Source organism: Antechinus flavipes, chromosome 1 (genome assembly GCF_016432865.1).
Source record: "Antechinus flavipes isolate AdamAnt ecotype Samford, QLD, Australia chromosome 1, AdamAnt_v2, whole genome shotgun sequence".
NCBI lineage: Eukaryota > Metazoa > Chordata > Mammalia > Dasyuromorphia > Dasyuridae > Antechinus > Antechinus flavipes.
Window position 1 is genome coordinate 615,431,287 of NC_067398.1, and position 26,507 is coordinate 615,457,793.

Genomic DNA, 26,507 nt, shown 5'->3' on the forward strand with positions numbered 1-26,507 from the left:
TAAAGCTGTACTAACTTGTTCTCTTCTGAACTGCCTTTTGTTCTCTTCTGTCCATTTGTAAAGATGCTTGTCACTCCTTTTTATTCCTCTTTTGTTTTTGACACTATCATCAACATTTATTACCCTTGCCCTTCCCCAAGTTATAAGGGATATTTGTAACAAAATAAGCGTAATCAAGCAAAAAAAAATCTACATTATCCATGTCTCTTTCTGTCTTCTCTATGACATGAGTTAGCATGCTTTCATAAATTCTATTGTATTCTTTTCTTCATAGATATAAATTTTAACCTGAATTTTTCTCTTTGAAAAAATATTTTATTTTAAAAAGTACATTTCTGATAGACATAAGTTTTTCTTCTGTCTGAGGACCAATTTAACTAAGTACAAAATCATATCATCAGTAAATTGACAATAAGGTAATGAATTTTTTGCTCATAAATACCCAGAAAATAAAGAAAAATAAAAACTGGCTTTTAGTTCTGTATGATTGGCAGCAAAGTGGTGGAAAGGGGACAAAAGGGTGGAAGAATTTAGATGTTCTTACTGGTCTGTAGATACTATTTAACTGTCCTTTTCCAACTATATAAGAGCTTTGTCCTGTGATCAACAAATTGGCACTATTGTTAGAAGAATTGAATGATAATTATTTTATTTTTAAGATGCACTTAGAAGACCAAAGAAAATTTCAACTAAACAAGGATGTTTCTCATGCTTTCCTTGGAAAAACAAAAAAATTGGTAGAGCTATTGTTGGACCATCATTTCATGAGAAATTTAGTCTTTTCATCTTATAGTACAAGTAAAAAGCTTTCTGTGAATATAGTTTCAGTTTAATATACCCATCTTGCTATAGAGAATAAAGGGGTCAAGAAATTTTGCAAAATATTTGAAGAGATCCTTCAAACCAATTTCATATGGACATTACTCAGTGACTGTAATATGAAAGTGTACAGAAGGGTGGATGGTGAAATGTTCAAGATATTACTCAGATATAAGAAATAAAAGAGGCCAAAGGCTTCATCCAAGTTGACTTTTCAGAAGTTTAACTCTTCATATCCCGAAAACTTTTTTTTGAAGAGAGTGAGAAGGTACTGGACATGACAGACGCCAAATAACATCACAATGCATCATTTGCTGTCTATGTAGTCTAACTATAACTACATAGAGACAAGTCAAAATAAGGATATAGGAAGGTAAGATAAGAAGATGACCCTTCATTCAATTGCAACAGTTTCAGTCCTCACTTTTTCCAGTTAGTCATAGATGCTGAGAAAATGGGAAACGAAAACAAGACAAAGGTCTTAATTGTTACTGTTTGTTGCAAAAGTTTAGCCAACATGAAACAATTGTGACACTTGAGGCAAAAGGAGTCTATAAACTATCAGAGCCACCATATACTTGTTCTCCTTGCCAGTTAAAGAGATATGGCAATCCTAATTTGTTTGCCTTTGCATCCATAAAGCTTGATGAAGGAAGATGGCAAGAAGATTATGAACAGAAAACTTGGTATGAGACCAGATGTCTAGTGCAGTCCCCTGTATTACAGTGAGTCTTTATTAATGCTTGTTGGATTGAACTGAGCCACATCATCCCAAGAGCCTCCCAAGATAAAACTGGCAACAAGACAACAAATAGAGAAAATGAAAAGAATATGGTAACATTTCTACAACAAATCTATTTTATTTATGACATTTGGACCACTGGGTCTATCTCTGATGTGCTGAAGTCTGGAAAAGAGGCTAAACCAGACTAAGTACACTTGGAGAAAATTGTCCTGGAAACAATCTGATGTTGTTGTTGTTGTTTTTTAATAGCTCTTTATTTTCAAAATATATGCAAAGATAGATTTCCGCATTCACCCTTGTGTTCCAAATTTTTCTCCTTCCCTTCCCTCCAGTCTCTTCCCCTAGACAGCAAGTAAGCCAATATATGTTAAACATGTACAATTCTTCCATACGTATTTCCACATTTATTGTTTGCCCAAGAAAAATCAGATCAAAAAAAAAAAAAAATGCAAGCAAACAACAAAAAAAGGTGAAATACTATGATCCACATTCAGTCCCCATAGTCCTCTTTCTGAATGCAGATGGTTCTCTCCATCACAAGTGTATTGGAATAGGCCTGAAAAGAGCCACGTCTATCACAGCTGATCATCACATAATCTTGTTGTTGCCATGTTCAGTGATCTGGTTCTACTCATTTCACTTAGCATTAGTTCATGCAAGTCTCTCCAGGCCTCTAAAAATCATCCTGCTGATCATTTCTTATAGAACAGTAATACTCCATAACATTCATATACCATAACTTATTCAGCCATTCTCTAACTGATGGGCATCTACTCAGTTTCCATTTTCTTGCCACTACAAAAAGGGCTGCCACAAACATTTTTGCACATGTGGGTCCCTTTCTTTCCTTTTAGATCTCTTCGGGATGCAGATTTAGTAGTGGCACTGTTGGGTGAAAAGATATGCACAGTTTGACAGCCAGTTTCAGATTGCTCTCCAGAACGGTTGTATCAGTTCACAATTCCACCAAAAATATATTAATGTCCCAGTTTTCCCAAATTCCCTTCAGTATTTATCATTATCTTTTCCTGTCACCTTAGCCAATCTGAAAGTTGTATTGTAGTACCTCATGAGTTGTCTTAATTTGCATTTCTTTAATCAGTAGTGATTTAGAGCATTTTTTTCATATGACTAGAAATGGCTTTAATTTTTTTCGAAAAAATCTAGTCTTGAAAGAATTGAAGAATTATTTTGTAAACTAGCTTGGGGAGGGGAAGAAACTAAAAAAATTTTAAAAAGTAGCTGAAAATATCCCACTGCTCACTGAGGTGTTTGTGTTTTTATTTTAATAAAACTTTTGAGAATCACTCATTTGTATTGAAGGTGTAAGGCAAGAAGATAGGCCCAGCCTGAAGATAGGCAAGAGAGAAGGGGACAGGTAGTTTACAAGCCTTCATTAGGTATATACTGTATACAAAGCACTCTGCTAAGTGCTGAAAATACAAATACAACCTGAAAGAAAGATCGTCCCCTGCCCTCAGGGAGCTTATAGTCTAAAGAGGGAAAATAACACACAAAAGGAAGCTGAAAAGGGAAAGATGAAGAGAGGTAAACGTATCTGACATGGTGATGTTGTAGAAGTAGCTCAGGAAGAAAGTCAACAGTATGGTGAGAAATGAAAACATATTTGCCCTGGGGATGCCTCCTTAAAGTAACCGTAATGGAAGGAATCAGAGGATACTTAACAATGTGAGAAGTAGTTTAGTGGCCAACTGAGCTTCCATAGTGGTTTCTGTGGCATGGTAAGCAAAATCCTATGGAGGTGAGTCAATAGTGCAGCCTGGAGAGAAAAGCAGACTTTCCCACATCATTTCTGCCATAAACCACAGTTTTGGGAAGACAATTGACTGAAAAGTGAAAAATAGAATGTCCCTAGAGTTTTACTATCTTATTTATTGCAAAGCTGCATTTTACTTAGAAAGCAATTTTTTCTAACAAGCTTCTTGTGCATATATTAAGTTCACACAGTATTACTTGGTGAATAAATCACAGAAAGAACTGCTTAGTGGCTTTCTAATCATTAACTTCAAATGAGGCACAAGATGGAGGTATGTGCTCACTAAAGATATTTATTACTTTCAAGAATGTTGTCCTATGCGTGATCCAAATAGAGGACAGGAAGTATTTCCTATCTAGGATATGATTCTCCGGGTTATCGTTTTTATGGATAACATTGTGCTCACTGCATCATCTTAGAATGATGCTTTCTCAGTGGGATCATGAATATTCAAGAGGTTGGGCCCACAATTATTTTAAGGGGGAAAAAAACTTAAGTGAATAAAATTTCATTCCTATGAATGAAATGACTTTGATAATTGCATGACCTTTCCATTGACTAATAATAAACAAGCATTTATTAGGTACTTACTTTGTGTGAGGTACTATGCAATATGACCTTACATTTATCTTGAACAGAGATTGCTGATAGACAGTAAATTGAGCTTGTAATTGAATAGGAGTAAGGAATTATAGGTGCTGCATTGCATTTGGGAAATTGTACAGTGCTTTTCAACAGTCCTGGTGAATCAATAAGCACTGTTGAGTGCCTGGAACATAAGAAGCATTTAGTAAATGCTTATCAACAGATTGACTGCCATATTCCAGGCTCTAATCTAAGTACTGCTCCCTGGGATGAAAAATTCATCATCTTAACCCATTCTTTCCGTAATGTAATGCAGTTGTTAAGCTTGGAATACCACAGATTCCAAAGTAATTGAACTTGTGTGTGACCCAAAGGGCAGTGGAAAGGTACACTGAAGCATTTTTCTAGCAATGATCTCTCAAGAAATGGCAGAACTCCCAATGCAAAAGGCCACTTGAACAGATTGAAATACAATTGGGAAATATTTAACAAAATTTTAAAACATAAAATGTAACATTGATTATATTAATTTGAGTTTTTCTAAATCAATATGAGGCCTGCAAGGATCCAGTTCCATTTGAGTTTTTCCCTATTGACAACGTGTCAGCAATAAGTATATGATTAGATAAAGAGGTGGACCAGTCATGCAGCTATTTCAAGGACAAAAGATAGGCTTAGCAATGGAAAAAGACCTATACAGAAGGTTTGTATCACACTGGGTAGAACCTCATTAGACGATATCTGGAAGAAAGTGAGGGTAAGAAATCAAGGATGAAATATGAATCCCAGGTAGGAAAAACTAGCTACATCACTCAGCCCCACAGATCCACTGACGGATAAGTGTTGATACTTTGGGTCACATTTTTTATGTTGAAGTCATATCAGTACAGAAAAAGTCATGTATATGAGTTTATTACCAAATATGTTTTAAAAGTTGATTGTTCAAATCATTTGCAGCAACTTGCGAAAAATGAGAAAATTGCTTCACAAGAAATAAAAGAAGGTCTCAATAACTACAGAAGAAAGGTTGACCTGGAAGAACGCAGATTTCATAAAGCTGTTGAACGGGATGAGTGTCACAGCCTGAAAACACACAAGGTAAGAATGGACAATAATGTTGCCACATCTGTTCTGTGTCATCCTTTCAGTTATAAAGCATTTACTGCACAATAGTTCCATGCTGGGTACCAAGCTGGCTGTTGGTCATACAAAAGAAGCCCCTGCCTTAGGTACAAAGTGATTGGTCAGGGCAAGCAGTGAGAAAGCCCTCATGCTGTAGGGGATGCCTAAGCAAGGCTTTCAAAGGAACAGGGGATGGAGGTAAGGAGAAAGGGCCGGGCTGAGGGGACAGCCTTTGCAAAGGCAGAGAGGACAAATGTCTTGAGTGTAGAACAGCAAGATTACTTGTAACTATTTTCATTTTCTCCAGAATTTTGGAATTGAATGAATGGCTAAATAATTATTAAATGCTTACTAGGGGCAGCTGGGTGTTAAAGTGGCCAAAGTATCAGGAAGGAAGACCTAAGTTCAAATCCAGCCTCAGATACTTACTAGCCTTGTGACCTTACCCACTCTGCCTCAGTTTTCTCATCTGTAAAACGAGTCACTGAAGGAAGTGGCAAACCATGGCAGTATCTCTGCCAAGAAAACCCCAAATGGACGTGATTGAAATGACTCAACATCAGTGATGTGCCAATAATTAAAGTAAGTACCAGGTGTAGCAACACACAAGTGAGACAGTCTTGGTGGCCAATGAAGAGAGTTTTCATCAGATCAATCACAAGGATGATAAGTTGGTCCATGATAGTTGATGTGCCTTTTCTTTTTTTTTTTTAATTTTTAAAATTTTATTATAGCTTTTTATTTACAAGTTATATGAATGTGTAATTTTACAGTATTGACAATTGCCAGACCTTTTGTTCCAATTTTTCTCCTCCCCATCCCCTTCCCCAGATGGCAGGTTGACCAATACATGTTAAATATGTTAAAGTATAAATTAAATACAATATATATATATGTGTGTGTGTGTGTGTATATATATATGTCCAAACAGTTATTTTGCTGTACAAAAAGAATCGGACTTTGAAATAGTGTACCATTAGCCTGTGAAGGAAATCAAAAATGCAGGCAGACAAAAATAGAGGGATTGGGAAGTCTATGTAATGGTTCATAGTCATCTCCCAGAATTCTTTTGCTGGCTGTAGCTGGTTCAATTCATTACTGCTCTATTGGAACTGATTTGGTTCATCTCATTGCTGGAGATGGCCAGGTCCATCAGAATTGATCATCATATAGTATTGTGAAGTATATAATGATCTCCTGGTCTTGCTCATTTCACTCAGCATCAGTTCATGTAAGTCTCTCTAGGCCTTTCTGAAATCATCCTGTTGGTCATTTCTTACTGAATAATAATATTCTACAATATTCATATACCATAATTTATTCAGCTATTCTCCAATTGATGGGCATCTACTCAATTTCCATTTTCTGGCCGTTACAAAGAGGGCTGCCACAAACATTCGTGCACATATGGGTCCCTTTCCCTTCTTTATGATCTCTTTGGGATATAACCAGTAGAAACACTGCTGGATCAAAGGGTATGCACAGTTTGAGCATAGTTCCAAATTGCTCTCCAGAATGGCTGGATGTATTCACAATTCCACCAACAATGCATCTGTGTCCCTATTTTCCCACATCCCCTCCAACATTCAGCATTAGTTGATGTGCCTTTTCCAGCAGCAGTAGTTGTGTTGATATGATGACTGTGTCCAAGCTAAGAGGTAAAAAGTAGAGTGAGGGGGAATACATACAGTGGAAAAACTGAGGGCAAGATGATGGCATCATGGAGATACAGTTCTAGCCTTTAGAGAAGAAGTTGCAGTTCTCCATCACAATATTTCTTTTTTTTTTTTTAATAGTTCATATTGGGTTTAATGCAAATCACATAGTAAAACATATTCCTTGCCAAAGGATTTTTGATAAACAGTGTTAATAAATCTAAGAAAGGAAGTAACTATTCCCACTTGGAACAAAATATAGGCTATGTTGAGAAGGAACACATAGATTTTAAAAATGTAGACTGTTATCTGGGTGAGTATACAAGTTTCATATTCTGCAAATAGAGCTAGTTAATTTTTCTCAATTTAGAATATTTGCCCTGGAAACTGGAAAATGAATGGATGCCCATCAATTGGAGAATGGCTGGGTAAATTGTGGTATATGAATGTTATGGAATATTATTGCTCTGTAAGGAATGACCAGCAGGATGAATACAGAGAGGCTTGGAAAGACCTACATGGACTGATGCTAAGTGAGATGAGCAGAACCAGGAGATCATTATACACTTCGACAACGATACTGTATGAGGATGTATTCTTATGGAAGTTGATTTCTATGACAAAGAGACCTAACTGAGTTTCAATGGATAAATGATGGACAGAAACAGCTACACCCAAAGAAGGAACACTGGGAAACGAATGTGAACTATTTGCATTTTTGATTTGCTTCCCGAGTTATTTTTACCTTCTGAATCCAATTCTCCCTGTGCAACAGGAGAACTGTTCGGTTCTGCAAATATGTATTGTATCTAGGATATGCTGCAACATATTTAACATTTATAGGACTGCTTGCCATCTTGGGGGGGGTGAAGGGAGGGAGGGGAAAAAAATCGAAACATAAGTGAGTGCAAGGGATAATGTTGTAAAAAATTACCCTGGCATGGATTCTGTCAATACAAAGTTATTATTAAATAAAATAAAATTTAAATTAAAAAAAAAGAATATTTGCCCTGAAGAATTTCTGAGATTGAACAAGATGGTCTTTAATATGTCTAAAAAAGAATATTGGAGTAAAGAAATTCACTGAGCTAGTTAGATATGATAGTAAATCAGATAGTTTAGGGATAGAGATAGATATCAGAAAGACTATTTGCCTCAGGATATCTATGGCTATTCCTTTACAGACTCACTTTATCAGTGAAAATGAGGTGGTACTGTAATAATTAGGGAAAGTGAATTTCACTATGGAATGAAATGTTTAATTTTTAATTTAAATTTAAAATCATTTAAAATTAAAATTTAAAAATATTTAAAGTTGGTAAAACCTAACAAAAAATCTATTTGTGCATGTACTTAATCTTCAGAGCCTTCAGAATTCCCCAGTCATTCTAATACTTTCACTGTATTATCAATTCCAGTAATCACTGTAATCACCCTCCATCTCATCTTATCTATACACTCCACTACTATAATAACATCCTTATTGGTTTTCTTGTGTCCATTCTGTACCTTCTCTAATCAATCTCTTCATATAAATTTATATTACTTCTCTACTTAAAAATCCTTGATGGCTCTATTGCCAACTGGATAAAGCAGAAATTATTAATGCTGACAATCGAGGTTGTAAATAATCTTTTTTTTCTTTTTTTTTTAATTTAATTTTATTTTATAATGACTTTTTATTGACAGAACCCATGCCAGGGTAATTTTTTTTTTTTACAACATTATCCCTTGCACTCGCTTCTGTTCCAATTTTTCCCCTCCCTCCCTCCACCCCCTCCCCTAGATGGCAAGCAGTCCTATATATGTTAAATATGGTGCCGTATATCCTAGATATAATATATGTTTGCAGAACCGAACAGTTCTCTTGTTGCACAGGGAGAATTGGATTCAGAAGGTAAAAATAACCCGGGAAGAAAAACAAAAATGCAAATAGTTTACATTCATTTCCCAGTGTTCTTTCTTTGGGTGTAGCTGCTTCTGTCCATCCTTGATCAATTGAAACTGAGTTAGGTCTCTTTGTCAAAGAAGTCCACTTCCATCAGAATACATCCTCATACAGTATTGTTGTTGAAGTGTATAATGATCTCCTGGTTCTGCTCATTTCACTTAGCATCAGTTCATGTAAGTCTCTCCAAGGCTCTCTGTATTCATCCTGCTGGTCATTTCTTACAGAAAAATAATATTCCATAACATTCATATACCACCATCACAGTATTTCTTGAGCCCTTGGTGCACTTATCCCTGTGTAACCAGCAGTCATTGTGAGCTTCCTCCCAATCTAATGGCCATTATTTGTCATTTTTTTAAAGATACAATACAGTAAACATTTTTTAACCACTCATTATTTGCCAAGCACTGCACTGGGGATAACAGTAAGAAAAAGAAAGAAGAAAGACAGCCTAATGGAGGAAAGACAGCACAAAAGCTAGGGAGTAGAGGCAAGATAATGACAGTGGAGTAGAAACCAAGCAGAGCAGTTGATGGCAATTGAGGCTTCAGAATATTTGCTTCACCTTTCTGAGGCTGCCTGATGATGAATCCTTCAAATTCTTCTAAAATTGCTAAAAGAGGGAGAAGTTCCAATCATAAAATTTCAGAATAAGAAGAAACTTTGTTGGTCATTTTGATTAACTCATCCTTGAACCCTGTTATTATGACATCCCACAAATGATCATGTAGCCTTTGCTTACAAACCTCAACTGACATAGAACTCAACACCTCTGGCGAAAGCTGGAAGCCCTTTCCACTTTAGCTAGCTCTAGGTATAAAGGAGTTTACCTTTATGTTAATCCTAAATTTGTCTCTTTGCAATCACCCCACTGCCCTTCTTTTGATCTCTGGAACCAAACACAACAAATCCAATACCTTTATCTTTTGGATACTTAAAGATAGTTGTCATGTGCCTTCTCTCCAAATATTCTCTTCTACAGGATAAATACCCCCATTTCCCTCAAATAATCTTCATATAACTTGAATTTGAGCCTTTTCCCCATTCTGGTCTTCCTTTTTTGGATACTTTAGTTTATCTTTGTCTTTTCTAAAATGTAGTTTCAAGAATTAGACACAGTTCTTCTAACAGTTGTTCTCAGCAGGGAAGAATGTAATCTAACCATCACCTCCCTAGAAGCAGAATCTTTTTTAATTACCTTAAGATCATGTTTGCTTTCTTCACTTCTTTCAAGGCACCAAGTGATAGAGTGGATAAAGTGCTGATCCTGGTGTCCAAAAGATTTGAATTAAAATCTGGCCTCTGGTACTTACTAGTTGTATGACCCCAGTCAAGTCACTTAATTTAACTGTTTGCCTCAGTTCCTCATCAGTAAAATGAGCTATTTTTTTCCATTTTCTCAACTGCAAAATGAGAATGATAAAAATAGCACTTCTCCCAGAATTGTTGTGCAGGTCAAATAAGATAGCAATATTTTCTATGGCTTTGTAAAAACCTTAAAGCTCTCTATAAACTCTAGCTTCTATTAGTTGCCATATCATACACTTTTGACTTGTTGACTCATAATTAACTAAAACATCCAGGACTTTTTTAGACAGTGTCCATACTTACCATGTCTACCTCATCTTACACTTGTGAAGTTCTTGTGTCTTTTTTAACCCGAATATAAAGCGTAATGGATTTGGGTTTGCTTTTTTTTTAACCTAAGATCTCTTTGTGAACTTAGGTTTGGTTTTGGGGGATTTTTTTTGTTTGTTTTTTGGGTTTTGCTTTTCTTTTATAATTTTATCTATTTCATCATATTTCTTTAAGCACACGATTTGGAAAAGGAGCCAGTAAGCTTCACCAGCCTGCTGAAGGGTCATAGACATAAAAATAAGTCAATAACCCTAGCTGTAGAATTATTCTTGTTAAATTTTTTTCATTTTTTTTATTTTATTTTTTCCCAGTTACATGTAAACAAAAATTTTTAGTATCCTTTTTAAAAATGTTGAGTTCCAAATTCTCTCCGTTCCTTCTTGAGAAAGCAAATAAATTGATATAGATTATATATTTACAGTAATACAAAACATTTCCTTGTTTACCATAACCATATTGCAAAAGAAAACACAAGACTGAAAATAAAGAAGTAATAAAGTAAAAAAATTTACTTCAACTTTTATCCATACTCTTTCTCTGGAAATGGATAACATTTTTTTATACTAAATCCCTTGTTTTGGATCTTTATATTGCTAAGAACAGCTAAGTCATTCCCAGTTGATTGTCATACAATATTTCTGTTACTGTGTGCAATGCTTTCTGGTTATGTGCATTTTACTTTGCTTCAGTTTATGAAAGTTTTTCCAAAATTTTCTGAAACCCTCCTGATTATTACTTATAGCACAGTAATATTCCTTTACATTCTTATACTTCAACTTATTCAGCCATTAACCCAACTGATGGAATCCCTTCAATTTCCATATTTTTGGCACCATAAAAATAATTCGTGTTAAATTTTTATCTTATTTGACTCCAAATTCTGGATGGTCATCAGTAAACTCATCTAGTTTTTTGTTACCTGCAGATCTGATCTGTGCCCTGTTTTCCTTTATTCAATGAAACACAAATATATTTAACAACAGAAAACCAAGTAGAAGTACTAGGATACTCCTGGAGACCTGGAACTGCTCATAACTATTCTATGGGTTAACTACTCAGCTACCTTAGAACCTATACTACTGTTGTCTGGCTCATATTCTTTTTTTTTTTTCTTCACAAGAATAATAAGAAAACCATGATAAAATGCTTTGCTAAGATCTAGGAAAACTATCTTTAGCATTCCTCTGATCTCTCTAAAACTTGGGTAACCCTATTCAAAAAAAAAAAAAAGGTTTATCTGGCATGGCTTGTGCTAGATGATGCCAAGGCGCTCCTTCTCTACTTATCCATTAATCATCCCTTTAATGACTATGTTATAATCAAGTACTTGGGCCTATGGTTTGCAAACTCCATACTCTTCCCTTTTTTGAAGACCAGAACACCATTTGTCCTTCTTCAATCCTCTGTCATTCTTTACAGTTTCTCAGGGATCCCCCCTCAATGGCTCAGCAGTCACATCTGCCAGTTGTCTCAGTACTTGATAGTGTAGTCTATATGGGCCTACATATGGGCCTATAATGCATTTCTAAGCATAAAGGAAATCAAACTTTATTTTCTTTTATATTTTTTATGCCTCTGTGCTAGGGTTGGCATATTCAGAACCAAGTTTAGAAATGTATTTTGGAAAGACTGATTGCGTGGTTTCATAAAATAATAAATACGCTAACCAGATTTTTCTAATAGTATTTTAATTAATAAAAACATTTGCTATGCTTAAATGCATTTAATTTAAAACATTTTTGATTTGGAAACTTACCTTTTTTTAATTTTATTTTTAACTCGAGACTATCTAGGAATGAAATTTTTTAAATAAATAAGATCTTTTAGACAGATGGCTCTGTGTTAGATAGTCTGTAACATATCTATAATTAGCTTGGACTTTAATTTTCAGGCGATGTCCTTTGGAATATATAGGAGAAGTCTTAAGTAGATTAACTTTTATTTTTCATAGATATGCTTCTGAGGTATGCATGACTGTATACAAGCATAGTAAAAGTATTATTATATTTTTATTGTATGATTCTCTGACATAACTGTGTGTATATTTTCTGAATTCTGAAATGCATTTCTATTTTTTGAAATAAAATTGTAAAAAATGATGAGCAGGTTAATTTATAAAAACATGGAAAAGCTTACATGAAATAATGAGTGGAAATGAGCAGAACAATGATAACATATACATAACAGAAATATTGTTAAAAAAAATAAATGAACAATGGAGTTATTTTACATATTGTAAATACTCAGATCAACTACCAAAAAAAACTATGAAGGAATACAATATCCTTCTCCAGAGAAAGAAGTGATAAATAGAAATATGCATAGTTTGGTGATCTTACACACACATACATGTATCCATGAGAGTGTTAGTGTGGGTCAAATGATGGTCTACTCCAGTCTAGGATGGCAAGAGAAAAATTACAAAATTGATGACAACTTTGGGATGTTTCTGAAATAGTTTTCTGACTAATTACAAGTAATTAAACCATAAAACACTACATAATACTTTTATGTGGTGCTTTAAATTTTATAAAGCACTTCACAGAATTCTCCTTGTATGTTGATCATAATTTATTCATAAAATATTTTAGAAAAAGAATAACTTGGCTGTCACTTATTATATTAGGGATTTCTACTTAGTTCAAAATACTGACTGTGTTTTTGTAATTCCTACTTTTAGTTGGTTGAAGAAACTTTGGCAAACGCTGAACAAGCATGCATTGATACTGACTGGCAAATCCAAGTTTTACTTAAAAGAAAATTTGATGAGGCAGAACGCAAAGAACATTATGAAGAGATGGCCAGACTTCTTCGGAACAACAGAGCTAGAGAATTGGATACATTAAGTGCATTGAAGGGGTTGGAAATAAAAAAGGTAAGGACTTGATTTGTTGAATGTTGTTACATAGTTTCCTAAAATTATTTAATTTTTGAAATGGTGCTTAAAAGTTAGATGGTATTTCTTGTTTATTATGTAAATTTTTTTCTCCTTAGTTTTAGTGTGTCCAGGCTCCCTGGTGGTTTTGTGGGCATATGAAGGGTCATTCTGGGAATGAAATTGAGCAGAAGCACCTTGGAACCCTGGGAAAGAAGTATACATCCCACTTGGCAATGCTTCCCTGTCTAATCTGGAGGTGTAGAGCTAAGCGTCTGTGAGCTCTCTTCTAGCTCCAAATCTATAGTACTGTCTAACCACACTGTGTATGGCAGTAATGTTGGAGAATCACAGGGTTTTATAGTTGGAAGGCACCCCATTGGCCCTGTAGTCCAATCTGTTCCCCAAACAATTGTCTCCTTCAATATGACTTAATAAGTGGTCATATAAGTCTTTGCTTAAAGACTACCATAGCCATCGGTGGTAAGCCAATCCACTTTTGGAGAAGCTTTCATTAATAAGAAACTTCTCTGACAATGACTTCCCACTTTGCAGCTTTCCTGAACCTTATCTCCCTCCTTTCCCCGCCCAACTACTGCCTCTTGTTCAGCCCACAGTTCCAGATGGAATAAGGTTTATTCCTTATCCCTCAGGTCTTTTCTGCGACCTAACCCATCTCAACATCTTCAGCCATTCTGACTGACTTCTTCTCAATACTTTACAACTTATAACTGTTTTTTAAACTACTGTACCCAGGCAAACAATAAGCATTTGTTAAAGACCTACTCATTTCCCACCTAGCTGAACTGAGGATATAAAGACAGAAATGATATGCTTCTTTCTCATAAGCAGTTTACACTCCTTTGGGAAAAATCAGCATGGGCAACTTGGTATTAGAGTTTGGAATCTGAGGTCCAGGTTTTAAACCTATTTTGACACTGATCAGATCGCTTTGCCTCTCTAGGGGTCTTAATTTGTAAAATGAAGTTCTTAGACCAAATATGGCCACTTAGACCAATGTGGTATTTTCCAGCTCAAAATCTGTGGTTCTGTGATCCTTAATATATAAAAAATAGATACAAGTTAGTTTGGGGGAGATGTCAAAATGAAGCTTCTAGCAGCTTGTGGGGATGGGATCATGGGGAAAATGTGGCTAAGTCCTGCCAGTTCTTAATCTGTAATATTTTTTGTCCTTTTCTCTCCAATTTCTTCAATTTGATCAACTTGTCTATGTGGTTTTTTTTTTTTGTTTTTTTGTTTTTTTTTTTTGATAACTTTTGATTGCTAGAACGCATGCCAGGGTAATTTTTTAGAGCATTATCCCTTGCATTCACTTCTGTTCTGATTTTTCCCCTTCCTCCCTCCACCCCTTCCCCCAGATGGCAAGCAGTCCTTTACATGTTGAATGGGTTACAGTATATCCTAGATACAATATATGTGTGCAGAACCGAACAGTTTTCTTGTTGCACAGGGAGAATTGAATTCAGAAGGTATAAATAACCCGGGAAGAAAAACAAAAATGCAAGCAGATGATATTCATTTCCCAGTGTTCTTTCTCTGGGTGTAGCTGCTTCTGTCTATCTTTGATCAATTAAGGCTCTCTTTATCAAAGAGATCCACTTCCATCAGAATACATCCTCAAACAGTATCGTTGTTGAAGTATATAATGATCTCCTGGTTCTGCTCATTTCACTTAGCATCAGTTCATGTAAGTCTCGCCAGTCCTCTCTGTGTTCATCCTGCTGGTCATTCCTTACAGAACAATAATATTCCACAACATTCATATACCACAATTTACTCAACCATTCTCCAATTGATGGACATCTTTTCATTTTCCAGCTTCTAGCCACTACAAACAGGGCTGCCACAAACATTTTAGCACATACAGGTCCCTTTCCTTTCTTTAGTATCTCTTTGGGGTATAAGCTCAGTAGAAACACTGCTGGATCAAAGGATATGCACAGTTTGATAACTTTTTTAGCATAGTGTCTAGGTGTTTTTAAAAAAATTATTCTTGTTTCTGATTCATAATAATACACATTTATATGCTGCTTTAGAAGCAATGCTTTAGCTATTTATAGGCTGATAGAAGCAGTTGGTATTTTATGTAAGGGGTGACTCTTGAACTGAACACAGAGGAAAAACTAGGGATTCTAAAAGATAGGACAGCCTTTGTAGTTTTGTTGCTTACTCATTTTTCAGTCATGTCAAACTGATCCCAATCCCATTTGGGGTTTTCTCAACAAAACTACTAGAGTGGTTTGCCATTTCCTCTTCCATCTCATTTTACAGATGAAGAAACTGAGATAAACAGGGTAGGTGACTTGCTCAGGATCAAATACCTAGTCAGTGTCTGAGGCCAGATTTAAATCAGAAAAATGAATCTTCCCAATTAGAGGCCCAGCACTGCACTCTCTGTCCCACCTAGCTGCTCTTAGCCAATGCAAGGGGGATTGTTAATTTTGTTTGTGAGGAAGAGCAAGAATGACTGTTGGATTGGTCTAAAAAGTATAAGAGAGTAAAATATAATAAGATTGGAAGGGCAGGTTGGAACCAAGTCAGAAAGGACTTTAAATGTCAGCCAGAGGAATTTTTGATTTGATCTTAGAAGTAATAGGAAACCATTTGAGCTAGAATTGGGGGTAAGGGGATGGATGGTGACTTGGTCATTCCTGTGCTAAGGATCCAATTTTAGTAGGTTTGTGGGAGCTAAACAGAAAAGTAAAGATTTAGGTAGAGGAACTAATTCAGAAGCTGTTCCAATACTCTTTGATCTTATAAGGCTAGAGATATAATCTCTTATATGCCTCATAAAGAGCCTGAATTAGGCTGGTTCCTGTGAATGGATAGAAGGGAACAGATGTGAGAGACATGGAAGAAACAAAAAGATTTGGCAATTGATTAGGTATATGGGGGGAAGGGGAATTAGGAGTCAAGGAATGAACCTGAATGACTATAAGAATGAAGGTACCCTCTATTGAAGCAAAGACATTTAGAAGAGGGGGATGGGTTTTAGGGGAAGTGTAATGAGTTCTGTTTGAGGCTTGTTGAATTTTGAGATTTCAAGAGAACTTTTGAATGTGCAATGTCTAATGGGTAATTAAAAGTGTTTGAATCGAGCTCAGGAGCCAGACCTTGAAGCATGAGAGCCAGTCAAGTCATCAAAAAAGAACATGGCATGAGAAGAGGGCCTAGGACAGAGCCTTGGAGTAGCCTCACTGTTAGTCATGGTATTTCAGGTGTTATTGGCTCAGCAATTCCATCTGCCAATTCTTCGAGTATTTGAGGATACAGTTCCTCATCTTAGCTTCATCCAGGGAACCTAAGTGATATTTTAACATTTCTCTACTGTATCAACTCTTAATTAGCCATTTTTGTTCTGCCTTTTCCTATCTTAAAACCCTGATAGAGGAGATCAGTTCCATTTTCTCTCAGATGTTTTATCCACTATCCCTTTGGAGCACATTCCTCTCTTTGATCCTCCTCTCTCTCCCAGTATACCTTTTTAAAAAATATTTTTATAAATGGTCAAAGGATATGAACAATGTTCAAAAGAATTGCAGCCTAGAAGAAAAAAAACTTGCATGAAAATATACTCTAAATCACAAGTAGTAAGAGACACAAATGAATACAATTCTGAGGCTTTACATCATATAGTTTGGCACAGATGATAGAAAATGAGGACAACCAATGATGCAGAAACTTTGAGCAGCTACCTTGATGCTCTATTGGCAAAGCTGTGAAATGGCCTGATTTCTGATTTTTTTCTTTGTAATTATACAAGAAAAGTAACTCAGTTGGCCACACCCTTTGAAATCAAAGCAGTTCCACTCCAGGACATGTAGCCCAAGAAAGTCAGAAACCATAAAGGACCAATATATATCAAATTATCTGTAACAGATAACCAGAAGCAAATTGGATGGCCTTCAGTGGCAAGAATGGCTGAAGAAATTCAGGTGTGTGGATGCAGTGGAATATATTATATAGTAAGAAATGATGGACATGATGAATTAAGAGCAACGTGCAACTTGTAGGGGAAGATCTTGGCTTGCAACAAATAAAACTTTTCTGACAGTTAAAACTGTCTTTATCTAAAATAGAATGAGTAGAATGACATCTACTACTAGATGTCTTCAAGTGGAGGCTAAAGAACTTTTGATGTCTGTTTATATTTTATATTTGATTTTATTCTCTAAGTGATTTTATTCAGTAATCATATTCCTCTTCTCTGCCTCAGTTGAAGAAGCTTTTGTGTGCTTAAGTTCAATCTCCCCCTCACTGAAGTTAGATAACAATATTAAGCTTTCCCACAATTGATGATAAAGAAAAACTCTGTTTTCAGTACTTTTGTAAAATATTATTTAAATATTTTTCTGTTGTATCCTTGAGGAGCTAGGACTAACTGGCCTTGTCCCATTTTTAGCAGTTAAGTTGGTCTTATCTAACTCTGATTCCTCAGGTACTAATATGTATCTGAGTCCCTATGAATAATTTCAGAATATGCCAAAACCCATTAATTCCCAAAAGCAGTTCTTAGGAGATAGAAAGAGGTGGTTTTCATCCTGCATGGGGTCTATGTCTACTTTCTTTGATGTAAGTAGCTAGTCATGATTTCTAGCCCCATGATGTTGCCAGTCCTGTAACCAAAATTTCTGTGATTATAAAAATGGCATGCATTTTCAGGCCAGAAACAGTGCCGTTTGACCCATCCTTTAATATCAGGTCACATGCCCCTGTTAATAAATGATATCTTCTGCAGAGAATTCCCTCAGTTTATCTTTTTGTTAAATTTCACATGCAACACATGCTTTTTTTTTTTTTTTTTTTTTTTACACTTGACTTTCTTCTACATGATTCATATTTTTAATTATCATTTTAGGAGGTCTTTGGAGAAAGTGTAGTTTATATATAGTCCCAGTTCATAGCTACTTTGGCATATTGGTTAAACTAAGGTATTTTCTTAATATCTTTCTAATTTTCTTTATGTATAATAATCCAAAAAAAAAAATGTCAACTCTTAGTCCAGTACAAATTATTTCCATTTTGTACATGACAATAAAGCATGTTGCAAGTATACCATACTAGAAATTTATTAAGTACCTAAAATACTTTTTAAGGAGAAATTTCTTCTTTAAAGCTCCAATCCAAATGTTACATAGAATAGCTTGCCCAGGGGCAATAAGGGGTCATGGGTAGAATCAGCCATGGAGATAGGACTACCTGTGACAGATTCTGGCCCTGGTTAAAGCAAGTTCCTTAACTTTTCAGGGCCCTAGGCAATTCTCAGACTGCAGATTGCCGGAAAGATGCTAACCTGCTGTTGCTAGAGCCGGTTTCCTCAGCTTAGATTTTCTCAGTCAGTAAAATCAGAGGGCCATCCTTGAAGTAGTTGTAGAAAGGTTTTTACCTTATCCAGGCATAAATTTTAAAAAATAATTTGTCTTCACAAAACAGTCAGTCAAGTCTGTGGTGTCATGTTTTTTCATATATTTGAGATTTTTTTTTATGATGGTGGTGGTACTATTGCTTAACTCTAAAAATATGTATTTATCTTAAAAATACACTGGATTTTAAAATCATAGGATCTGGATTTTAATCTTAGTCATGTGACCTTTCCATCATTTCAGTGCTCAGGTTTTCAGATTCCTTATTTAGAAAATGAAGAGGCTGAAACAGATAGCCCAAAAGGTTCTTTTCAGTTCTAAAATATTACCCATCATTTCCACAGTGTTCCTGGGTAACAAACTTTTTTATAAACTTTTTATGAAACATATCTTAAATTAGAGATAGAGAACTTACGATGACCATAGGAGCAAGTATCATTAGTTTGTTTTATACTCAGTTGGACACCGACCAGAGCTTCTGTTCACCTTGTATTCTTCTTGATCTTGTCATTTATCTTTAGGGGAAAGAAGATGAATATCCTTTGCAGACATCACATTCAATTGCTGCTTCATGTAATCGCGAGAGAAGGGAATGTATTAATATTGATACAGATGATCACCCTCCATACCAGGATGACCGCTTTGGTGAGAGCAATCCCTTTCCTCTGTATCCTTTGCCCAGCACATCACTGCTGCTCCCCAGTCAGATTAAGGGGCTTGCTTTTGATCATGTAGCCTCTTATAGCCTCCTACTGTCCCAGTGTCCTTTCAGGTAGTAGTTGGTTCCCAGCAGCATCTGAACTGCATACGCCATACTTGTTTACACCACCATTCCATTAATAAGTGAAACAAAAACAGTGCAGGCTCCATGACAGCTTGTATCAGTTAAATATTAAAAACCCTTTCTGCCTATCAAGCAGCACTTCTCTGATTCAGAAATGACCAGCATTTAGAAACAAGTCCCCTTCCCTGCTCAGCTTTCTTTGTCCCTGCTCAGCTTTCTTTGTCCCTGCTCATCCTTTGTGGACTCAATAGGCGGGGAAGGGGAGAAGCTAAAGCACTGAAACAACTTCAGGGAGTGAGCAGGGCCAGAACTTCTGGCTGGCCATTCACTCTGCTTCCCAGGAGAGAAAAGCCATTCATGCTCCTAGGCAGATTTCCTACTTCCGTTTTATGGGATGAAAATCGGGTCTGCAAGGAGGGCCTTGTCTCAGCCTGTCATAGTTTTGTGGGGACTGTGAAGAGAAGTCTTTTTTTTTTTTTTTTTGCCACAGCCCATGCAGGGTCCAGTCTGGAGCTGGTCAGTCCTGTCAAAACTTGCACATCAACCTCGAATGACCCTTAAACTCCAAAACTTATGCTGTTTTTATAGTCAGATGTAAATAAGTAGCTGGTGCCCTTTACTCATACACCAATCTAGGGTAAGAAAACATCTTGCACTAACTAACCTAGGACATCTTTCAAGAGTAACCTATTAGGGGCAGCTAGATAGCCCAATGGATAGAGCACCAGCGCTGGCGTCAGAAGGAATTTAGTTCAAATCTGGCCTCAGACACTTTTAACCCCAATTGTCTCAGCAAAAAAAAAAAAAAGAAGAAGAAGAAGAAGAAGAAAAGAAGGTAAGCCTGTTTCATATATATATATTTGGTGTATTCCTTTGGAAGTTTTTACACTTCTGAATTCACCAATTGTTGACTGTATCTGCCAATATGTCCTATTTTCTCTGGGTAAATGGACCAAGTATGACCTTATTCCCAGCCTGATTTTATTCTTCTTTTCTCTCCATATGCCCCTTTTCCTACTTCTTTCCCCCTCTTGCTCTACCCCAAGGGGAGTTTGGAGTGAATAGGAAATTCAGTTTAATTCATCTTGTCCTTTGAGGCATCAGACAAGTCTAATTTCTTTTTTTCCCTAATTTAGTTATATTCTACATTTATCAACAAATAAAATGAGCAAAGTGGAACAGAAAAAGAGGCATGAGTACTAGCAAAGCTTTAACGCAAATGATTTGCTTTTCAAGGATATAATAAATTCAACATGGTTTGTTTTTTTTTTTCAGTCCTCTAGTCTAACTTTTCAGAATAGGGATGCTTTAGTGGGCAGCAGGGAGTCCCTCTAAGACTTAGAGCAAGAGTTATCAGATAGTGAAAAATACAGAAAGAGAACTGAAATGCTTCCACAGACCAAAAATCTATTTTGAAATTTTACCTTAAACCAGCTCTGTATCTAGAAAGTTCTTCCCCCTCACTTTAAGACTTTATCTTTTCCTTTTATTCCTCTTCTTCAAAGCCTGTACACTCTGAGTCCGTCTCCCCCCACCCCCAGGAACTAGGACTTAATACATTATATCATCTGGTACATGGAGCATTGAAGGCCCTCTAGGCCATCAATTGCAATTGATAACATTGGAGCTCAAACCACAACTTCAGAGTAGAAACAAACAGTAATAGAACCTGTAAAAGAACTTCTGAAGCTTATGGCTTGATTGTGTGGGCCATCAAGGGAATGAAATCTGTCTGTATCATTCCAGTTATTAAGACAAGTGTCTTTCAACTATCCTTTTTTTGTCTCCAAGAAGGTGTCAGTCTTTTCCTTGAAATCCACATAACAGTATTTTATGATTCTCGCGTTAATATTTGGTTTGTACTCACCCAGACACCCTTCCCCCCCACCTTTTTATTAACAGAGAGACTTCAGGAGATAAAGGCCAAAAGTCCACTGAAACCTGTTTCTTCAACAATCCTGTCTGAAGGCCATCTCAATTATATTCCTAGGATTGATCTCGAAACACACTGTAAGTTGCAACATGGAGGCGAGTCCTTTTATCATAAGTTTTAATTTTGTAGTACTCAGTGTAAGTATCATAAGTGGATTGGTATTTCAGCAAGACTTTACTTTGAATTTTTCTCATATCAGCTACAGATCTGAAGGGCAGAAATCTTTAAGATGGAGACAGTGGTATTCTCTGAAAAGTCCTGAAACTTGTTAAGAGTCTTAAAAGCTGGAGGGGAGACTGCCAAATGCTAATTACATTATTTTTCAGCCTCACTTTCTGTTCCTCTGACCAGCCAAGTGTCAGTTTATCACAATTTGTAGTTTATCAATGTTTTTGTTGGATGTTAATGAAAGTGTTTTGACCGCTCAGTGGAAAACAGCTTTAGCATTGTTTTTCAAACCTGTGACTGGTTTCTTCTTTCTTTACTTTTGTTTTCTCGATCTGTCTGTCTGCACTGGGCACTCTCCAACCCATTTATTTGCTCTGAGCTCTTTGCTGGACCGCTGGGACTGCAAAGAGTAGAGGAAGGATGGCCGCCTGACAGGACAGCAGTTTCCTGCTGATTGGTCAACATAGGAGCCGCAGACTTTATTCCCTGAGGAGAAGGGTTTCTGTTTATTTCTGTGTTGTTGTTATTGTTGTTGAATGGAGGAAGCAGCTTTATGTGGTTGTGGAGGGGAAAAGTAGGAGCCCAAGAAAGGGGTGATTGGTCTTCTTCTAGTCTTCTGCCCCGCTGCTTTCTAACTGAAATACTTCTTGCAGGCAAAACAGCTCAAATTTTTCTGGATATGCTTCCTCTTAATACACTTCATGGCCCTAAGTGACACATGAAGGAGCAGTACTTTGGGGGGCCTTACTGTGCCAGGATGGGTGCTTGGCATAAGGGTTAAAGCAGGGAAGGGGGCACTCCCTGTTTGCAAGGATCTTATTTGCTGTTGTGAGAGACCATGAGAAACAAACAGGTAGTTTAGGGATCAAGACAACCTTCCTTTCCTTTTTTTTTAAATGTATTTATTTCTGTAAAATTTAAAAACAAAATAGGAAAAATGTAAATAGAAAAAGAAATAACTTTGTCATGTACACAGAAAAACATCAGAGAGGATTCAAAATATATGATAATTTCCATGTTAAGAAAGCATATACTAACACATATAATATGTGTTCATAACTGTGCATCTTTTTTTTTGCTTCCTTGTAGGTTTTCTTTTATTCTTTGCTGTGCACATTTTACTCTATTTTTTTCCCCATTTCCTCCCTCCCACATCCTCCAAGCAGTCTATAATTAAGCGCAGATATATGTCTGTGCATGTGTGTACGCATTCAATACACGCATATATACACATATATCTAAAACAATATTAATATATTAACATATAATGTTTCTTTTCAAAGATAATACTATGCAAAGGGAGGAGGAAATACATTTCAGGCATGGAATCAGCCCTTTTACAGCCTTTACAATTGGTTAATTGATCAATCAAGTAGAAGTATTTCAGTGAGATTCAGGAATTCACTGCCAGGAAACTGGATGATCATATGAGTAAACCATTGGCCAGAGTCAAATATGGGGGAGATATGTTTAAAGGGAATGAAATATAGCTGTTCTTAACTTTTTGCTCTATCATAATGTTAGAGCTTTTATTAAGCACCCACTTATTAGTGTATGTTCTATTATGCTACTGTGTGCACTATGACAAGGGCAAAAGTTAATAATCACTTTTCTTGAGGAACTTGCATCCTATTGGAGATGACATGTTCATATGGAGCAACAAGGTTATTTGGAGTGAGGAGCCCTAGTAACTGGGAAGATCAGGAGGGGCGTCATGTAAGAGTGTGGTATTTTAACTGAATTTTGAAGAGGAAAAGGATTTAAAGAATGGGAAAGAAGAGGAAGGACATTCCAGGTAGAAAGGAAAGCCTGTGCAAGGGTCCAAATGGGAGAGAGCATGTCATATATTAAGTGCTTATTACGTGCCAGAAGTTATACTAAATGCTGGAAATAGAAAAAACAAAAACAGACTTTGCCTTCAAGGACCCTACATTGGAATGGGGAGATGCATGTGTGGGCACGGACCAGACACATACAGAGGAAACTGAGGGAAAGACATGAGTAATTTGGGGGATGGAGGAGGTTGGATGACAAGGGACAGCCTTTGGCAGACAGTGTTGGAATCCAAGCTGAGTCCTGAAGGACAGGCAGGATTCCGAGAGGCCAAGGGAGAATATTGGAGGCCTGGAGAATGGGGGCTGCCCCAGAGGCAACAGAGAGGGAGAGCACATTGCGTGGGCTGTGTGAGGAGTGGCAAGTTGGCTCAATTCTGGATTGTAGAGTGCTCAGAAAGAGTGGTCTATCACCAGACTGGAAATCTGGGCCCACAAGGAAAGGGCTTCCCTGGGATCCGAGGCACTAGGGAGCCACCGAGGATGTAAGAGGTGACACGGTCAGGCCTGGGTCTGGTAGCTGAGTTCAGGAGGCACTGGGAGAAGCCCAGGGGATTCCTGGGAGAGGCCAAGAACTTCCCAGAGATTTCCCTTGGTCTGCCCTGTGCGTCTTTGTGGACTTAAACTGGGGGAATCTCAGAAAACCCCAATTCTTGCTAATGAGCACATAGAGCAGCTGCTTAGGTGCCCGTGCTGAGGGCTGCTTGTAGCCCCTTGGGAAGCTGTGGTGGTCCCTGCACCCTCAGCTGGTGGGAGCAGGAAAGGCCTCTCTTGGTTGGGCCCATGGCCCAGGCCCTCCCTCAGAGCTCAGCTGTGTGTGGAGAGCAGGGGGTGTGAGAACCGAACCGGATGATGGTTCCCACAGGAAGGGCTACATCAGTGTTACCTGTTATTAGCCAATGTGTGTGAGTGACCACTCTTTTACAGAGGAGGAAGCAGGCCCAAAGGGGCTCAAGGAGACCGTTTGTGATCTGGAGTGGTTCCGTTGTCAGTCATGCTTGACTTAACTTTGTCCATTGGGTTTTCTTAGCAAAGTTCCTAGAATTGCTCTTTCCTTCTCCATTGTGTCTCCATTTTACAGATGAAGAGCTGAGGCAAAGAGGGTGAAGTGATTTGTCAGGATCTAAAAACAGGTCCTGATTCCAGGCCCAGAGCTGTTTCCACTGCAGGAATAGAGGGAATGCAACCCAGACACAAGTGTTTAGACAGCAGGTGTGATAGCTCATAGGAGGGCCCAGGCTGGGAGGAATGGGAGGCACTCACCCCGGCGCTCAGGGCAGAGCTGAGAGCTAAGTCCAGAGCGCCTGCTTCCAAGGTCACAGTTGTCCCCACTGGGTCTTCTCCCACGTAAGAATCACACAGTCATTGGGTCTTCTCAGAAGCAGAAAACAGGCAAGGAGAGATTAGCCCGTGGTACCCCAAGGCTCTGATGAGTCTGACGTGATTGATTACATGGAGGAGAGACTATGAGGAGATGAATTTCAGGAATTCTCAACTTAAGAGTGCTGCCCCCCATTTCTTTGCATATTCATGCCCTCCTTCCCACCGAGGTATTTGGAATTTTTAAGAAGTACAGATGGGGCAACTAAATGGTACAGTGGATAGAGCACCATTCCCTGGAGTCAGGCCCTCAGTTCAAATCCAGCCTCAGATACCTAACACTTAACAGCTATATAACCTCTGGGCAAACCATTGGCCCCAGTTATCCCGGGGGAAAAAAAGCACAAACACAAAAGCAGACATAGCTAGCTAGCAAAGCACTTTTTAGTGTGCATCTGGAGAGCTGGTGTATAAACTGAAAATTCAAGGAATCAGATTTATTTTTACAAAGGAACGGGTTAAACAGATTGATTTCAGAAAGACCTGGAGAGAGTTACACGAACTGATACTGAGTGAAACGAGCAGGGCCAGGAGATCATTATATACTTCAACAACAATACTATATGATGATCAATTCTGATGGACCTGGCAACGAGATGAACCAAATCAGTTCCAGTGGAGCAGTAATGAACTGAACCAGCCACACCCAGCGAAAGAACTCTAAGAACCATTACATCGAATTCCCAATCCCTATATTTTTGCCTGCCTGCATTTTGGATTTCCTTCACAGGTTAATTGTACAATATTTCAGAGTCCGATTCTTTTTGTACAGCAAAATAACGATTTGGTCATGTATACTTATTTTGTATTTAATTTATACTTTAATATATTAAACATCTACTGGTCATCCTGCCCTCTAGGGGAGGGGGTGGGGGGAAGGAGGGGAAAAATTGGAACAAAAGGTTTGGCAATTGTCAATGCTGTAAAATTACCCATTCATAAAACTTGTAAATAAAAAGCTATTAAAAAAACAAACAAACAAACCAAAAAAACAAAGGAACAGTTTAGGTAGGTGATGTCTTAGAGTGGGGTTGGGGATAGGGAGAGGTATAAGACATAAGAATGCCGTTCTTTTATTCTTTTTCAGTAAAAAGTGCTTTTTTAAAAGTGTTCTTTACCTTATTGATTTTATAACACATTGATCTGTGAAAATAAAGGTTTGCTTGTATATGTAAATCAGCATTTTTTTAAAACTTCTTTTTGCAAGTTTTTTTAGATCGAAAACGAGAAGAGTTGGAAAAAAAAGAACATGAACTAATGTCAGAAATAAGGAACCTTCGCCACAAGCATGCCCAACAGGCTCGTCAGAGATACCATATACCTTCTTCCCACCACTATCGTGATACAGATCTACTAATTACCTGAAATAAACTGATATACCTGTTTATTTTGCAAAGAACCTGATTTTAGATCATTTTGAATTAAAGAGAAATAATGTACGCTTCATGTAAGCTTTGGCAGTTTACTTGTAAATAGTTTGTTGTGCTTTTTGAAATAAAAATCATCTTTTTTTTTTTTATTTTAAAAACATTAAATTGTAGTTGTTTTAAATTATTTAGCTTCTTTAAAATCCCCAATAAAAGAAAATTTAATCTGTATAGCAGGATAACTTAAGACTTCATATTAAGAGCTGGATGGAATCTCTCACCTTTCTAATCCAAACCCATTTACAGAGGAGGAAGTGAAGCCCCGTGAGATCATGGGGCTCAAGATCCCAAAGGTTGTGTATATCTAATAGGTCCTGTCAGAGCCATTAACTCCAGAGCTAGTGTTTACTCCCACTCCACTGCATACCTCTCCATCTTTGCTCTTTGTAGATGAGCTACAATTTAGCTTTATTAAGTTCTGTGTTTTTTTAT

General features: G+C 37.2%; 1 protein-coding gene across 1 annotated transcript in view; it reads left to right on the forward strand.

Moving 5' to 3' along the window:
- TBC1D31 (TBC1 domain family member 31) overlaps positions 1-26,183 on the forward strand; it is a 75,262-nt gene extending 49,079 nt beyond the window's left edge. The window contains exons 18-22 of the mRNA XM_051971039.1: positions 4,884-5,024; positions 12,973-13,167; positions 19,073-19,196; positions 21,238-21,345; positions 25,856-26,183. Of these exons, the coding sequence (XP_051826999.1) occupies positions 4,884-5,024; positions 12,973-13,167; positions 19,073-19,196; positions 21,238-21,345; positions 25,856-26,013 (726 nt within the window). The 3' untranslated portion in view covers positions 26,014-26,183. The remainder of the gene's footprint in view (positions 1-4,883; positions 5,025-12,972; positions 13,168-19,072; positions 19,197-21,237; positions 21,346-25,855) is intronic.
- The last annotated feature ends 324 nt before the right edge of the window (positions 26,184-26,507 follow it).